Source organism: Phaethon aethereus (assembly GCF_964289735.1).
Source record: "Phaethon aethereus genome assembly, chromosome: 18".
In the NCBI taxonomy this organism is placed as follows: Eukaryota; Metazoa; Chordata; class Aves; order Phaethontiformes; family Phaethontidae; genus Phaethon; species Phaethon aethereus.
Window position 1 is genome coordinate 13176875 of NC_138594.1, and position 16890 is coordinate 13193764.

General features: G+C 60.9%; 1 protein-coding gene across 1 annotated transcript; it reads left to right on the plus strand.

The window, feature by feature from the left end:
• Positions 1–322: 322 nt before the first annotated feature.
• CEP131 (centrosomal protein 131) lies at positions 323–15818 on the plus strand (the record flags this gene model as incomplete). The annotated part of the gene is made up of 26 exons (XM_082008022.1): positions 323–499; positions 1515–1600; positions 2375–2489; positions 2887–3005; positions 3550–3663; positions 3768–3917; positions 4306–4423; positions 5198–5314; positions 6309–6477; positions 6627–6727; positions 6859–7041; positions 7400–7591; positions 7733–7870; positions 8443–8568; positions 8672–8788; positions 10199–10228; positions 11398–11500; positions 11833–12034; positions 12323–12430; positions 12606–12723; positions 12915–12989; positions 13075–13217; positions 13525–13702; positions 13827–14023; positions 15510–15570; positions 15670–15818. The coding sequence occupies 26 exons, from the start codon at positions 323–325 to the stop codon at positions 15742–15744; spliced, it is 3312 nt and encodes a 1103-aa protein (XP_081864148.1). The 3' UTR covers positions 15745–15818.
• Positions 15819–16890: the final 1072 nt, after the last annotated feature.

Below are 16890 nucleotides of genomic sequence, written 5' to 3' on the forward strand. Positions count from 1 at the left end.
CTGGCCTTGAAGAGAGAGTCCTGGCCTGTAAATGGGGCAGCAGAACATGGGACAGCCGGGGCGTTAGGTCAAAGCAGCGAGGAGACAGCTGCTGCTGCAGGAGCCTCGCTGGGCCTTGTGTTCAGGGTTATCTGGCACGTGGAAATACGGAAGAAGGTGTTTTGTCCTGTTTGAAAATGGTTTCGGCTCTGTGTGTCGGCGTTTGTAGGAGACAGTTGGGAGCAGAGCTCGGTTTCCTGGCTGCATGAGGCTGGATGCCCTCTCTGTGCCTTCACTTCTCCATCTGTTCTGTGCTTCCAGGGCCCCTTCTCTCTGCTCAAGCATGAAGAGCACCCGCAGCAGCTCCTCCTTCCAGGGCGCCGGTTCTGGCGGCATGGATCTGAGCCTGACAGGCCTCCCCGCGCCGGTCTCGCGGCGCCCCAGCAGCGCCTCTCCCGCCAAGCACATGGCGCGCTCCGTCTCGGTCACCGCCGATGGCAAACCGAAGAGGAACGCTCTGGTGAGTCCTGGGTGGGAGATGTTCTTCGTCCCTCCTGCTGCTCGGGGCCAGGAGGCATGTGTGAACAGGCTGTGAATGCCTTGATGAGCGCCCGCTCTGCCGCCTGTCTAATGCTGGGCTGTGCTGATCCCGCAGCGTGGCTCCCCCGGGAGCGTGTGGCAACGTGGCATGGACGCGTGCTTATGGAGAAGCTGTGCTGCCTGCGGGAAGGGAGAATTGGGCTGCTCCGGGTGCTAGTTGCAGCTGCAGCCCTGGGCGCTGCAGTGCGGCGCACTATCTCCAAATCTGATTATCCTCAATGGTCGGCTGCTTGTTAGGTCTCTTCTCAGTGCTTTAATGTATGCAGAAGAGCAAGCAGGGAAGCGTCAGGCTTCACTCTTCCCTTCTTTGTTCTTCACCTCCCTGCACCGATTTCCTTCTGGAAACTCCTGAGTTCCCGGTATCTTCTGCCGGATGCTACGGTGTTTTCAGGCTCAGCCTGTGCCTTGCCGAGCCCCCTCCGTTCCTGCCGGCGTCAGCAGCAGCTGGGGACTCGGTGTCTTGCCAAGTGGGGGTTTCTGTGACTGTTTTTTTAGCAGAATGAATGAGCTCCAGGTACTTACTGGGCTCTGTTAATATCCAGTAGCAGAGAGTCTCTGTGCTCTTTGCTGAGTAATCCCTGCTGCCTTGGCAGTCTTCCTTCATGCTCGTTCCCAGGGCAGGTAACGAACCCAGTCCTTCTCGGCTGGGGAGCTCACACAAACGAACGTGTTCCTGCTGGCTCAGCAGCGGCGCAGGAGCCTGAGAGGGAGTGAGGTGTTATTGCACTCTGCCTCAAGGAGAGGTTGGCAGCCGTGGGGATATCGGAAACATCGTGTTGGGGCTGTGTTGAAGGGGTTGGAAGGGTAGCACCACCAGCAGTGCTCTTCTAGGATGCCTGACTCATGGGAGGAGCTTGCCTAGGCCAGGCATCCCAGCTCCGCCTGCCTGTGCTTCTCCTTAACATTGCTGCTGAATTTGGCTCTCTCCACCACAGGAAGATGTGGGATCCCGGGCAATGAACAACCTCCGGAGATCCAACAGCACCACCCAGGTTAACCAGCGGGTGAACAGCACACGCAGGTACAGCTCCAGCCACCGCCGTGTGTCCATCTGTCCCGTGGATGGGACTGTGTGAAATCCCACCCACCTGTCTGACCTCTCTTGTCCTGTGAGGGAACCAGAGCCTTTAAAAATGTACATTAAGCTCTGTCATACTCATCGGGGGATATAACCTGGCCTTGGAAAGCCAAGGTCTGGGGGTTTTTTTGGGTTTTTGTTTTGGAGGGGAGGTCACTTGATTAGGATTTAGGGAAACAAAGAGTGTATTTCTGTGGCTGGGAAGCTGCTGTCACAAAAGGCACTCAATTTAATTCCTAGTGACCAGACTGTTCACTTACAGCAGCACCTTGTGGACCGTCTGGACCATACCTGGGCTGTGACAGGAGGCGAAAGGTCTCCTCCTCTCTCCAGTGACCTAGGGCTGTCTCTGGATAGTGATTTTCTGTTCTCTCGTTGCCCTGTGCTCATCCCTTAGCGATATTCTATCGCCGCACATCATTCCAAAATCTAAATCTCTGTATAAAAATGAATCATTCATAGATTTCCTGACTGTGTAATGATTCTCCAGCCCTTTCCTCCCCGTGTCGCAATGGCATGTGCTAGGTGTTCCTCAGCTCTATGCTGTCTCTGTTTTCCGAGTGTCCTGCTGCAATCAAAGCGTGCTTCTCGCTGAAGCAGCCTGTGCGGGATGAGCACCCCACTATTGCTGTCTTGTTGCCCTGTGTCTGCCTGCAATATTAACTCCAGAACACGTGTTCTCTCCTCCTGTTTGCTTTCCCTGGGTTCGGGCTAAAGCTCTGAGCAGCCGGGAGACTTCCTGACCTTCTTTGAGAGCAGTTCTGGGGGAAGAAAGAAACTGGCGAGTCTGAGCAAAACCTCCCCGGAAAAGAAAACCACATGGAACATTTTGGTGAGGACGGCGGCCTGCTGGGGCGGGTGGGCCGTCAGCTCTGCTTGCCTGAGGAGTGGGAGGGTTTCCCTAGACCTGAGGATGGGGTGGTACAGCTCGTCAGTGGTCCTTCCTCGGCCTGCAGTCAAAGCTGGCACAGTTTGGATGGCCAGTGTGCTCAGCCAGTCCTCTGGCCTGTGTTGGCGTTGTGTCTGAGTTGGGGCTTTTGCCCATCACCTCCGTGCTCCTGGCTTCTGGTGGAGGCAGGCAGAGGTGCAGGCGAAGCCTCGAGGCTGCCATCCTGTGGAACGGAGAGTTTTTTATGTGGGGGAGAAACCAGCTTGTGAAGGAAGAGGGTGGTGTTTGAGGATGTGGGATTGGCACTTGCCTGCGTTTATACCTGCTGGTTCCGTGGCAGGACGATCAGCCGCGAGTGTTCCCGGGCCCCTCTGGCTCCCGTGGCGTTGAGCCACCAGCAGGCATGAGGAGGAAAGAAGCCACCGTGCTCCTGGCGGCCAACTTCACCGCCAACAACAGGTAGGAGGGGCGGCACTGATCCGAAGCCTGTAGGCCTGGTGCTGGGAGGAACTACATGGAGAAAACACCCAGGCAGAGGAGGTGATGCCGGTGCGCTGCCTCTGCCGGGGCACAGGGGTCAAGTGCAGGGCAGACCAGTGATGGCGTGCTAGGCTGGCTGGCCAGGACGCGTTGGGGAGCTGCACAGGAGCTTGACTGATGTGTGGGAGAGGCTGCTCTTGCTCTAGGAAAGGGAATGAGTAAAACTTGAACCCTTCAGGGCCAGGAGAGACTTAAGCCAAGGCTGCGTGTAGAATAGGCTGGACAGCAGGCTGTGAGGTCTGCTCGGGCTGTGTCTGTCTGTCTGTGCGTCAGGTAACAGCTACCGGGGAGTGAGTTCTAGGGAGTGGGCGAGTCGCTTGTGAGTCCTCGCCTGCTGCTTGCCTTGGGGACGCTCCAGACGGTCACGGTTGGGTTGAGAGTTGCAACGCAGGGAGCGCTCGTGGTGCGTGTTGTCCCCTTCGGATCCAGCAAGTCCTAATGCCTCGTCTTCTCTCCACAAAAGGAGCAACAAGGGCGCGATGGGCAACTGTGTCACCACCATGGTGCACAACAACTACTCCACCACTGAGAAGGGTTCTGCGCCCAAAAGCTCCAACGAGGCACCCAGTTCCCTCAAGTAAGTGTGATGAGGTCCTGAGGCTGTGCTGACCCCGTGTTCGTGTGCAGATGTGGCGCGGGATGGGGCAGGATGGTGCCAAGGAGATTCATCTTCTTTCTTAGCAACGTTGTCAAAGCGACCTCAAACGAGGACGGCGAAAGCAGCAGCTTCGTGAAGTCTCAGAAGAATTTCTCCAGCAACAACATCATGACCTGCAACAACAACAGCAGCCTGCCCCGGAGGAAGGAGGTGACCGAGGAGGAGGCGGAGAGGTGAGGTGGAGCTGGTGCATGATGGCTGGTGGGAAGAGGCAGGATGGTGGCAGGCAGCATGTTGCGCTCCGGCAGAGCTGGTACTGGTTTGTTGTTGTGCTGTGGGGTTCCAGATTTGGGAAGGGCCCCTCTTAGTGTGCCCACAGTGCCTGATTTACCCTCCCCCTGACTTGGCTCTGGGCTTTGAGTTACCCTCATCAAAGGTACAAGTTCCTCCCACCCCAAACATCAGCCTGGGAAAAGGCCTCGTTGAGTCGGGGTGTGAGGGCACAAGTCCTGGTGCTGTGGGCAAGCAGCCTGCACTCTGCTGCAGCAGGACAGGGCGGTGCTGCCCGGCCAGCAGCCGAGGAGGGTCCCGGGGCCGTGCTGACCCTCCATCTCCCCGCAGGTTCATCCAGCAGGTGAACCTGGCTGCTGTGACCATCCAGCGCTGGTACCGACGCCACTCGCAGCGGCACAGGGCGGGAGCTGCGGCTCTGGGGCGCTTGCTGGCTTCCCAAAGGGAGGTCAGTCCTGTCGCGGCTTCATGGCACAGACCCTTCTGACACCCGTGTCCTGCTCACCTCACTGGCGGGGAAATCCGCGTCCCTTTAGTCACCAGACCCTGCAACTGAGACCGGAGCTCTCGGAGACGAGGGAGCTTTGGCTTTCCATCTAGCCAGCCCCTTGCAGTCCAGAGATCTGAGAAGGGCTCCGTCCCTACAGAGACGCGGGGGGAAGCGCGCATTTGATTCCACGGGCAGTTCAGGCCGGGAGCCCCCGGGCCCGGCGCTGCGCAGCTCCGGTCCGCCAGCTCCCTTCGGCTGTGAGCAGGCAGACGCTTGGCAGTAGCAGCACAAATCCTGCTGAATTCTTACTGTCTCGGACATGCTCGAGGCCAGAGGAGGGATACCCTGCCGCGGCTCATCATAGCGAATCAGTAACGAGTTGGCTCATTAGAGAGTGACGAGTCATCTGCAGCTATTTGTGTTTCTTTGTGTTTAATTATTTATTCCAATAACGAAGAGTACCGTAGCTCTTGCATGTGAGAGTCTATTTTTAAGCCCTGTCTCCTTGGTGGTTTCATACTCAGATGACTAATAATTACATTTAATATCTAAAGAAAATAAGCTGCTCTAAAGTAGAGCTTTTCTGAGGGCTCTTTGCCTGCACAGAGGGGAGGACTGGGGGGATGGAAAGCCTGGATATGGGGTGACCTCAGGTGCCGTGTGCCCCTTCCCTTTGCTGTGGGTGGTGGGGGCTGGAGAGCTCTCAGTAACATTCTGGACCCTCTCTGGAAGGAAAGGCAGCAGCGGATGGAGGAAGGGAATATCCTGGATTTGCAGGAGAGGAAGGATGAGGAACGCCGGAGGATCCGAGAGGAGAAGGCGCGCCTGGCCCGACGCGCTGCCATCCAGGTAGGGACAAGGCAAGGGCGTTGCGGCCTGTGTGAGACCAGTTTGTTGGCATCGTCTTGCGAGGCAGCGAGAGGGCCTCCCCTCCGCGTCTCTAGGGGCTTTGCACGAAGCAGAATGAGGGCCAGCCTTGGAAATGGAGTGCTCCCTGCGGAGGCGGAGGTGCCATAGAGCAGATTCCCGTTGTGCTTCTGCCAAGCCTTGGCAGCTCATTCGGCGCTTGCGAAGACGGTGCTGGTTTCAATCTAGTTCTCGGGGAAAGGGTGACCACGTTGAAGCAGGGAGACTGTATCTGCAGCTCCTCAGGTGGCCGAGGATGAGAGTGCCCTGGGAAGGGGACCCTTCTCGGGAGTGGGGTCCCTCCAGGGTGGGCTGAGCACCGCGCTGTGCCCGCTGGCAGGAAGCACCACGCCGTCTTCACCTCTGTGGCAGGAAAGGGCTGCTGCTCCTGGGGCACAGATGAGGGGCTGGCACAGACTGTGGGGAATTGCATGTTGGCTGGCAGTATAGCTGAAGATTTAAAAAAAAAAACCACCCAACAATTTCTCTTTGCCCTAAATGGAATCATATTTCATCGGGGGGGTCGAGGGAGACACACAGTGAGCAGCTGGAGGGCGGCAAAATGCTGCAACAGCCTTGCAAAGGCGTGCTTGTGCCTTACGTGACTTCCCAAAACTCAGCTAAGGCACTGCGGTGTCCCGCACTGTGTGGTGCTCGGCCCTCAGGATTTGGAGGGGCGTGTGAGCAGCCCTTGTTCACCTGCGGAGCTGGCGAGACCCTCCACCACCACCACCACCACCTGCTCAGAGCAGGGAAACATAGAGCTGTTGTTCCTGTGCTTTCCCTTTCTCTAGAGTTGTCCCTGTTAACCCTTCAGCAGCAAGCGTGTGGGTTGTCACTGTCTCCCGGGCCCTTGCCAGCACTTAAAGCAGTGCAGGTATGTGTCAAAGAACACCCTGTGCTGGGCCCGAGACTGATGGCTTGTCTGTCTCTACAGGAACTGCACCAGAAAAGGGCCCAAAAGGCTTCGGACGCAAAGCGCTTGGCAGAAGAAGAGCTTGCGCTGGTGAAGGAGAGTAGAAGGGTAGCAAAGAAGAAGCCTGCCAAACCTGCTTCTGCAAGGAACGTCAGCCCAGCCAACAGCGTCACCAAAGCCAATAATGCTGGTGAGTCCCTTCCGCAGGTCTCTGCTGCTTTTGGAGCAGCGTGTGATGTGAGCGGGGAGGAGGAGGATGGAGGGGTGGTTCTCGCTCTGGGGAGCTGTGTCAAAGGGGCTGGTTGTTGCAAGTTCCTGAGAACAGTCTGGTTCCTCCAGAGGCCAGTTTCCACTCGGTAGCTGCAGAGCCAGAAGAAAGCGGCCTCTCAGACCTTGGCTCCGCGCCCTCGCGGGACCCTGGGGCAGAGGACAAGCTGCAGGTGGGTCTGGCTTTGCCTCCTGGGGCTCCTGGCACCAGCTGTTCTGCCAGCGTGGCTTTGGAGCCTTCATTGATCTTCTGGGGAGATCCAGCAAACTCTTCTACTGCAAGGTGTGTTGTCTTCTCCCCTAGGATGTGAGCTCCAGAGAGACTGGCGGCGAGGATCTGGAGACGGTGGTGACTGCTGTCAGCAGGGCTCAGTCCAAGGTCACGCTCAATGAGCTGCTGGACACGCTCAGGCTGTTGGAGGAAGAGCCAGAGCTGCTGCCCCCGCCAAAGGTCTTCAAGAAGGACAGATACGCCTGGATAGATGGGGTAGGCAGAGGGCTGAGACTGGCTGCATCCACCCCCAGACAGTGGTGGGTGCCTGGTGAGAGCAGGTTGCTCTATGGGCTGCCTTCTCCCAGCGCTTGCTGGGTGGTGGAGGGTGAGAAGCATAGCTGGTTCGCTGCCGGAGAAGGCAGCGGAGGAGTTTGGTGCAGCCGGGGCTTGGGCATCTGCGAGGAGGAGCAAAACCATGCTGGGGCTGTGATGGGAGTGGGCTTAGCACAGAGGATAAGGCTGGTTACTGGGGTGCAGTGGGAGAACTGGTCCCCAGTGATGGAGAAGAGCCACCACCTCTTCTCCCAAGCCTTCCCCTGGGTGCTCATTCACAGCTGTGTCTGCCCAGCAGGAGCCCGGCTCCAATTCCCTGACCGCTGATAACTTGGAGAAGTTTGGGAAGCTGAACCACTCCCCGGGGGTCCCTGAGGATGGGGCACTGCTCTCGGAGGCCAAGCTCCAAAGCATCATCAGTTTCCTGGATGAGATGGAGAAGTCTGAACAGGAGAGGCCCCGGTCGGCCGCCTCGGCCACGCAGCGGGAGGTGAGTGCTGAAGCGAGACCCCATCTGTATTGGAGAGGCGGTGCGAGACCCTGGTGGGAAGGGTCTCCTGTCTCCTTGTCCTGGTTCCAGGAGGTCCTCACCACCTTTTAATCTTTTGTTTGTTTTTTTCCGCTGTGGCAGGGTCTTCTCTCGGAGGAGGAGCTGGCTCACTTGGAGCAGGCCTCGGCTGTTGCCACGGAGGTCACGAGCTCCATCATGAGGCTGAAGCTGGAAGTGGAGGAGAAGAAGCGAGCCATCAGCCTGCTGCAGACGGCCCTGGTGTGTGAGCCAGATGTGCTTGCTCGCTGGGGAACGAAGGCCAAGAGCCCTCAGCAGATGTTTCTTGGGGCAGTGACTTCAAAGCACAAGATCAGGGCTTCCCATCTGTGTCCCCAGCGAAGTACTGCAGCGTTCCCAGAGCCAGTGCCGAGGAGCCGGAGGGCCAGAGGCCGCCGGGCATGCCACAGTCCCAGTCGCTGTTAGCGTGGGAAAGATCTGCAAGGTCCTTCCCAGTCTGCTGTGGGCTTCTCTCCCATTTCTCCTTGCTGCCCCCTGATTTGAAAGCCTTTTTCAAACGCCTCTCCCTGGCGAGTGGCTGGCTAGTCCAGAAGCCCTGGCTCAGGACCTGGGCTGAATGCTTCTGCCATGTCCCACGGGGGTTTGGGCGTTCTTGCTGACAAGGGCAGCAGGCGAGTCCCTGGGAGTGCCAGTGACTTTGATTTAGCTCTGTTCCTCCTCGTTCTGGCCCAACTGCCTTCCAGGTTCAGCAGTTCTCTCCTGTACACATGCTGGGGCTGGTGTAACTTCTCCCTCTTAATGTCTTGTGGCTGTTCCTCCCCTGCACCCAAAAGGCTCAGCAGAGGGAACTGACTGTCCGGCACGTCAAACAGACCGAGAAGGAGCTTGGCCACCAGCTCAGGCTGCAGAGGGAACAGTATGAGGCAGCTATCCAAAGGCATCTGGCCTTCATTGACCAGGTAATCTCTCATCCCAACTCGGACTGATGCTTCTGAAGCCAGGAGCCGAGGTAGCTGTACCCTGCCTGGCTGCCTGATGCTGCTGCTGCTTCTCCCTGCCCAGCTCATTGATGACAAGAAGGTGCTGAGTGAGAAGTGTGAGGCTGTGGTGGCTGAGCTGAAACAAGTGGACCAGAAGTACGGCAAGAAGATCACGCAGATGCAGGAGCAGCACGAGCTGGTGAGGGGACAGGGAAGGTGGGGGTACAGGGAGAGACGTGCCATGGCCAGAGTTGGTTGGTTTTACTCAAACGGGGCCTCTGTCCAGAGCAGTACAGTCTCTCTCACCTCAGTGGGCCCCGTTGTTCTGAGGAGCCCTTCTCTGTGCACAGAAGGTCCGTGTCACCTGTGGAGCTTTGCCCTGGCTCCCCAAGAGGCTGCTGTGCTGCCCAAAGCCAGGTGCATGGGACTGAGCAAGAGGCAGTGCCAGCTCCCAGGTGCTCTACTTGGAAAGACCCTTCCCACACGTCCTGCTGTGGACAGAGCTCTCCCCAGCTGGGCGGTGACCGGGGGACTTCGCTTTGGCAGAGGTGAAAGCAGGTGCTGGCACAAACCTGATGCCACAGAGGGATTTGTACCTGTAGCCGTATCCTTCTGAGCTGGGTGGCTTCTAGCCCCCTTCGCAGGAGAAGGGCTGCTCTCGGAGCTAAATGGGGATAAGATTATAAAGGGGCGTATAAGCAATAGTAAAAGATCTCTGGGTTTTTTGCTGGGCTATTGCTGGCAGCTTCCCTCGGGAGCGTGCAGAGAGCTCTCTCTCCCGCAGATGGAGGCAGCTCGGCTCACCCTGTGCCGGGCCCGGCAGGGAGGCAGCGCCGCTGGCCCGCAGCTCTGCCGCGGGGCTTGTCCTGGCTCTGCTGCCCCGGTCCCTGCTCACCCTTGGCCTTGCAGCCGAGCTCGTGCCCAGGACTCTGGAGAGGGGCAGGCGTTTGCACCAGGCGGAGCCTGTTCAGAGGGACACCCTCACGCAAGCAAGGCGAAGGCTCGCTTGGCTCACTTTGCCTTACTGTTTGAGCTCAAAACTCACTGAGCCCAGCCGAGAGGAAGAAGCCAGCGCAGTGTTGCTGCGCTTGGTGCCTGGAGCGGCCCCTTCCCATGGAGGGACGGGGCTGGTTTTGCTGCTGCAGCCTGCGCAGGGCAGAGGAGATGCCTCCATTCTGTCTCGTTCCCTGCTCGCAGCAGAGCAGCAGCCATGGGAGCGGCCCGGGAGCCCCTCTATGTTTGCTCTGTGGCCCCTTTGTCGTCCCAGCTCTGCCGTGCAGCTCCTTGCTCCCTCTGCGTGGTGGGGGACAGCCACTGAGTAACGTTTGTCCCCGCGGGCCTCCTCTGGTCACCAAAGCAGGTCCCCAGCTGTGCGTGGCATGCTCCCCAGCAGGGATGGCTCTGCCCTTGTCCCAGAGCTGCAGTCGCCGGCGGTGCTGCCGGGCCCTTTGGCTGCGCCTCCCCTCGCTCCCATGGGACCCCTGCGTCCCCGTCTGCCCTGCCCATTGCTCTTGTGTGCGCACGGCTGTTTGGTTTTGCCTCTCCCCCACCTCCCCCATGACTCTGCGATTCCCCTTCTCTCTCCATTCCCTCCTTTCTTTCTCCCCAGGTCTGGCGCACTTTGGGCCCCTTTTGCGAGGTAAATGTGGTCTTTGCTCTTTTTTTGTGCCTTGCCCTTCTGCTCTCGCGCCCTGACCTGCTCCGGCTCCGCAGGCGCTTGCAGGCAGCAGGGCTGGGCTGGGAGCTCCCTGCTCAGTGGCAGGGTCAGCCCCAGGAAGGAGCCCCTTCACCCCGTCTCCCCAGGCCACGTGCTCAGCTGCTGCCTTCAGTCTGTCCCTGTCTTCCCGTGCCGATTTTCCTGCCCTTTTTTTCCCCTAAAAGCGAGTCCCGGGCTGTGCGGGCAGCCCCCTGTTATTCCCTGCTCCTCTCTGCACAGTGGCCAGGTAACGAGCTCCTGGGTGTCCAGCCGCACGCTCGTCCTCCAGAGCTGTAACATGTCCCCATGTCCTGCATGCAGACATCATCTGCCTGTGCTGAAACGGAACCATTTCTGGTTGGGCTGGGCCCTCCACCGGCCGGTGCCTTTCTCACCAGAAACCCCAGCACAGAAGTACGTGGCCGAGTGCTTCAACCGGCTTCTGCTGACAGGAGTTCTGGGGAAGCGCTCCGTGGGCAGCAGGGCCTGAGTGTTTCTCCAGCTTTTTTGCTGGAGAGGAGAGCCGAGGGGGCAAACGCAGGCAGACGAGGAAGCGAGAGCGGTGGCTGTGCCTGGGCTGTGCAGCCTCTGAGGGTCTTGGGGTGCTGCAGGAGCTTGGTCTGCGGTGGTGCCGGGGTGTCGGGAGGTCTGCCTGCCTGTCTGTCAGTCCTCCTGCTGGAGGGTCTTCCATGCTGGGGAGAGGGAAGGCTGGAGAAGAAAGCATCTTCACACACGACCCCTCATCTGCTGACAGACAGGCTGCCCTGCACGGATGGGCCATCGGCAGCCCCAGTTCCCCTCTCCCCTCCATAGGTGCTCTCCTGTCTCAGCCGGCGAGTGCTTTCCTGAGCGTTTTGCTCTTTTCCCCCGTGCTCAGGGTCTGTGGGGCAGCAGCAGCCCCATCCCATGGGAGAGAGGAGAAGGCACTGGGAGAGCGTGCGGCTGCTTCTCTGGACTGGGAGAATATGCCTGGCCAGGGCTGTGCGAGCCGTCTGTGCGCAGCTCGGGCCGTCTGCTCTTGCCTGCAGCTTCCTTCTCGACAGCCAGGCTCCCTGGCTAACAGGGGCTTTCTCCCCTGCTTGTCTGAAGCTTTCCCGTTTGCTTCCAAACAGGAGATTAAGAAACTGAAGGAACTGATGAGTGCAGCTGAGAAAATCAGGCGGGAGAAGTGGATTGATGAGAAAACCAAAAAGATCAAAGAAATCACCGTGAAAGGTACGGGCACATTCCCTCGGCGGCGGCTGGAGTCGGGCCGGTGCAGGGGTCAGGCCCTGCTGGTCCAGGAGAGGGGCCGTGTCTGCAGGAGCTGCTGGCAGCTCGGGGAGGAGCTCCTCAGCGTGGGCAGTCTCTGCTCCCTGTGTTTGGTAGAGGCAGATGCTAGAGGGCAAGAAAGCCCGTGCATGCTCACCCCCCCGTTCTTACCAGCCCCTCTTTGCTGAGTTGATGTGTTTGCAGCCTCCTCGCCAGCTGGCCAGGGCTGAGGGCGCCGGTGTTGGGGTCTGGACAGCCCCGAGGCTGAGCGGTAACTGTCCTTCCCACTGCCCCAGGGCTGGAGCCGGAGATCCAGAAGCTCATCTCCAAGCACAGGCAGGACATCAGGAAGCTGAAGATGCTGCACGAGGCCGAGCTGCTGCAGTCGGACGAGCGGGCTGCCCAGCGCTATGGCCGGCAGGCGGAGGAGCTGCGGGGCCTGCTGGAGCGGGAGAAGGAGGAGCAGAGCCAGCGGGAGAGGGAGCTGGCCCGGCAGCGGTACGTCATCCTGGGGGGAGGCTTGAGGGTGGTTTGGGGCTCACGGTATGGGGGTGGTGTCCACCACCCACATGCCAGCGGCTTCCCGATATTTGCGGCAGTTAATATCCGTGGGGAGCAGCCGCTTTCTCCCCACCAGCCTGAGGTGGGAGATGCTGGTGGACCAGGGGCATCCTCCAGGGTCGACCCAGCCTTTGATCGGCCATGGGAGGGATGGGTCAGGGCAGGGTGGAGAGGCAGACGAATGCCCAAAGCCAGGCACGTCCCTGAGGCTGCTCTGCCCCGCAGGTGTGAACAGCAGCTGGAGCAGGAGGAGCAGGCGCTGCAGCAGCAGCGGCGCCGGCTCTACGCGGAGGTGGCCGAGGAGAAGGAGCGGCTCAGCCAGCAAGCGGCTAGGTGAGAGGGCTGGAGGCAGCCCCGAGCTTGGGGGCGGTGGGGCCAGTTTCCTCAGGCGAGGCTCCGGTGGGAAGAGGGCTGGCGTTCGAGGGTGACCAAGGGCGAGCAGCCTGAGGAGAGGGCGGCGAGGCTGGGCCGGTGCCGATGTTGGGAGCTGTGGTCTGCGTGTGGGCAGGCAGAGAGCGGAGGCGGAGGAGCTGCGGCGGCAGCTGGAGGCAAGCAGCTCGGCTGTCACCAGGGCACTGAAGGAGGAGTACGCAAAGGAGAAGGAGGAGCAGGAGAGGCGGCATCAGGTCTGGTGTTCCGCCTCTGGGCCCTGGATTGCTGTTCTGGGGCGCAAGCAGTCCAGTCCCCAGCATGTGGCACGGTGGCGTGTGCTGGCACCCCTGAGCTCCGTACCCCCACCGGGACGGTGCCGGGGGGCTGCTCCCTGCCGGCGTGGGGTGCTGCAGCTGCTGGAGCTGAGCAGTTGTCTCCTCTGCAGGCAGAAGTGAAGGTGCTGAAGGACCGGCTGGAGGTGGAGAAGCAGGCCTGGGAGGCGAACTACGTGAAGAAGGAGGTAGCGGCGAGGGCTGCCTTCTCCAAAGGTGCCTCCCTCGGGCTCAGAGAGGGATCGCCACAACGTTTGCCATCTCTGTCCCCAGGAAGCCTGGCTGCTCTCCCGGGAGCGGGAGCTACGGGAGGAGGTGAGGAAGGAGAGGGACAAAGAGATCGAGATGGTGATCCAGCGCCTGGAGGCCGACATGTCCTCAGCCAAGGAGGAGTGCGAGAGGGCAGCAGAGAACAGGTAGCGGGGAGACGGAAGAGGGAGGCTGCAAGTCCCAGCTCCTCACGGGCTGGTCCCTTTCCCCTGAGCCCTGCACACCACTCCGGCGAGTTCTGGACGCTGTAGCTTGCGGGTGTGAGCGGCGTTAGTGCAGGAAGGAGCGGCTCGCAGGGGCAAAGTTTACTTGAGGAAACAGCCCTGGAGCTCCCGTGGGGCAGATCGTCCCCTTTGCTGCTGTGTTGTGGTCCTTCCTGCAGCACGAAGGTGGCTGGGGATGGTCCCCGCAGCGCCGGGCTGAGCCAGGCTGCCTGTCCTTTCCTCCCACTAGGATTAAGAGGATCCGAGACAAGTACGAGGTAGAGCTCCAGGAGCTGGAGAGGTCTGAGCGGAAGCTGCAGGAGCGCTGCAACGAGCTGAAGGGGCGGCTGGCAGAGCTGGAAGGGGAGAGCATTCGTCTGCAGGGCCTGCTGAAGCACAAGGAGCAGGAGGCGGAGGAGATCCGGAAGGTGGGTGGGGAGCAGAGCTTGGGACTTTGGCTCCTTTCCCTGCTCCATGCCCTGCCTGGCTCCATCCCCCTGCATCACCCTGTGCCTGTCAGCACCTTGATGTCACCTCTCTGCCCTGCTGCAGATGAGGGACCAGCTGGCCCAGGAGCGGAGCAGCCTGGCAGAAGTGATCCGGCAGGAGTTTGCTGACAGGCTGGTGCGGACAGAGGAGGAGAACAAGCAGCTAAAGGCAGAGATGGTGGAGATGAGAGCCCGGCAGCGCCTGGAGCTGGACAGGGTAGTGCGGGAGAAGGACAAAGAGCTGGAGGAGGTTCACAGGAGGTGAGGCTGCCTGGGCTTCGTGCTGGGCTGGACCCACAGCTGGGGCTGTGGGTGCAGAGCTGGCCCAGGGTGCGTTTCAGGAGCGTGTCTGCAGTGCTGCATCCTCAGGCACGGCTTCCAGTGCTGTCAGGGCAAAATGAGCAGCAGAGTTACCTGAGCTGGCTGCCTGCTCAGCCACCCTGAATCCTGTGGCCCTTGTGACTTCTGGCCTGCTCTGTGTCATCCTGTCCTCAGGGCTGCTCCCCTATGTGCCTGGAGGACGCGAATGTTGCAGCTGGAGCAGTGTGGGGGCTCCTGCCAGGAGAGGCCAGTGGTGCGCAGCTCCGTCTGCCGCTCCTCCCTGGCAGGAGCACCTCGAGCCGGCCAGGCTCACGCTCAGCTCCTGGAGGGCTCCGCATGATACGTGCGTCTGCAGCCACGGCATCTTGCTCTGCAGATTTGCTGCTGCAGAGGGGCCAGGCAACCGATTTCCTCCCACCCTGAGCGTTGCGGAGGGACCAGCCTGCTGCTGGGTCAGGGCTGGGCCGGCTGCTGTGCAGCTGCGGAGGTTGAGGGCAGCTGAGACGTCACCAAACCGTGCTGGGGCCTCGGGCTGTTGGCTGCACAGTGCCCCAAGGACCTGCTTCGCGGGGAGCAGGGGCTGTGCTTGCCAGCAGAGCTCCGGCACTGCGGGGCTGTGCCATGGCGCTGGGCTCCATCCTGTGCTCGGTGGGGAGACGGTGCTGGGAGCCAGGCTCAGTGTCAGGCAGCAACAACGTCAGGCTTCCCCTTCCCTTGAGTCTGCCTGCGGGGGAGGGATTTTGCAAGTGAAAGGAGAATCGGAAGGTGAAGTGCAGCCTCTCCCGCCGGAGCTCTTTCTGCGTGGGGCAGAGTGCTGCCCTAACAGCTCCAGCAGGGCGCAGGGCCGTCCCTCCCGTTGGTGTCTGGCGGAGCCGCTCAGCAGCAGCTGTAATGAGAGGCTGTTGATGAGCCCATGGAGCTCGCTGGCTTTCCCCGGTCCTGCCCAGTGATGCCTGCTCTGAGAGCCAGGGTTGCACCTTGAGCACAACGCGGATCCCCTTTCCCCTTCCGCCGCTTCCTTACAGCTTGGCAAAGGTTGAAACGCAGAAGGTCTGGTGCTCTGAGAGCTGTGGGGGAGTCTGGCCATGAGGCAGCAACCGTGGGCTTGAGAAACGGGAAGAAAGTTAAAATCCCCTCCCTGTGGTCCTGTTAATTAAGTCCTGTGAAGTTAACATCCCCTTCTTCCTGTAGATGACTAGATCCAAATTACGTAACACTCACCAAGGGAATTAAGGGGCTTGTAGCGTGTAACAGCCCCCCGGGCACGGAGCTGCAGCTCTTAGGCTTGCTGCAGCGCGCCGGCTGGGGGCAGTGGGCTGTGCCTCCCCCGGTGCTGAAATCGCCCTCCTGGGGCACGGGCCAGCCCGGTGCTTGGGGCTGAGCACTGGGGATGGGGTCCTCAGCCCCTCTGTGTCCATCTGCTCAGGGTGAAGACGGCCATGGTGAGGAAGGAGGAGAGCGTGAGCAGCCTTCGGAAGCAGTACGAAGTGAGTGAGGGGGTCAGCCAGCCCCGGCCCCCCCTGCCCCTCGGGCTGCGGCTCCGCCGCGGGGGGCCGGAGTTCTCCCCATCGTGTGCTCTGTTGCAGGCGGCCGTGCAGAGAGCCGACCGCCTGGAAGCCCTCCTGGAGCAACAGCGAAAGCAGCTGCTGGCCGCCAAATGAGCACCCTGCCGCGCAGGGCTGGGGGTGCCCCGCGGCGCTCGGGGGCAGCGGACACGTGTGCGTGTGGGGCTGGGGTCAGGCTCTCCCTTCACTTCCCTTCCCCCTCATTTTTCACAGCCTGGTGCCGGGGCCCTCGGCAGCCTTCAGGTGTTCGGTGGTTGTATTTTAACAATAAATCGGCGCTGGTTTCTAGAGCCGGGTCTGTTCCATTTGTGTCCCCTGGGGCAAGGGGGGCCTCTGCCCCACTGGTGTCCACGACTTTGCTGCGTTTGTCCCTCCCCTGTGCCTGTCGGTGCCAGGGCACGAGCCCCTCTTGCGGTGTGAGCGGGCGGCAGACCTTCCCTGCCCCGTGGTCCTGCGTCCCACGGCCTTTCCCGGGGCGGGAAGCGTGGGGCCTGTGAGTCAGGGCTGAGCTGGGGGACAGGACCCCTGTTCTGGGGGCCAGGCTGAGCCCCCCTGTTCGCAGAGGGGGAGGGCTGGGCAGAGGTGGGAGCTGTCCCGCAGCAGCCCAGGCGTGGGGTGCTTGCCCTGACGGTGCCCAGCTCCCCGCTCTGCACCCTGCTTCCCCTCCTAAAATGAAATATCCGGGATGGTGCGGGGGGCGCGGCCAGGGCAGGACATGATCTTGCAGCCTCTGCTACCTGCAGCTCCTGGCACCCCGCGACAGCGACGGGAAACGCCTGGGCCGGGCCGGCGGCATCTGTTTCCTCTCGGCTGGGAGCGTGCGACCGCTCCGCTGCAGCCTTTTCCCTCCGAGGGGGCCGGAGCTCAGTGCGGCGTCGAGCAGATGTTTGCTCGTTGGATTCCCGGGGTGTTCCCCATCCGTCCGGCCAGCGCTGCACTCAGCTGGGCAGCGTAGGATGGGAGGTGGGCCTCCCTTTGCCCCACGGCAGCGCTGCCAGAGCCCCCTTCCTCCAGGGGAGAAGAGGCCGGGGAGCCGCCACCATGCGGAGCCGCAGGGTGAGGGGCAGAGGGGCCCTTTGTCACCCCAGCTTTGGCTGCTTCCCCGTGCTGGGATTTGTCCTGGTATGGGGTCCTGGCTGCAGCTTCCCGGGGGGGACGCAGTCCCAAGGCACCTGGGGGGGCCGGCGGCCCACGTGTGCCCCTTACCCCTGCCCGTGCTTTGGCACTTTGGCACGCGCGGCT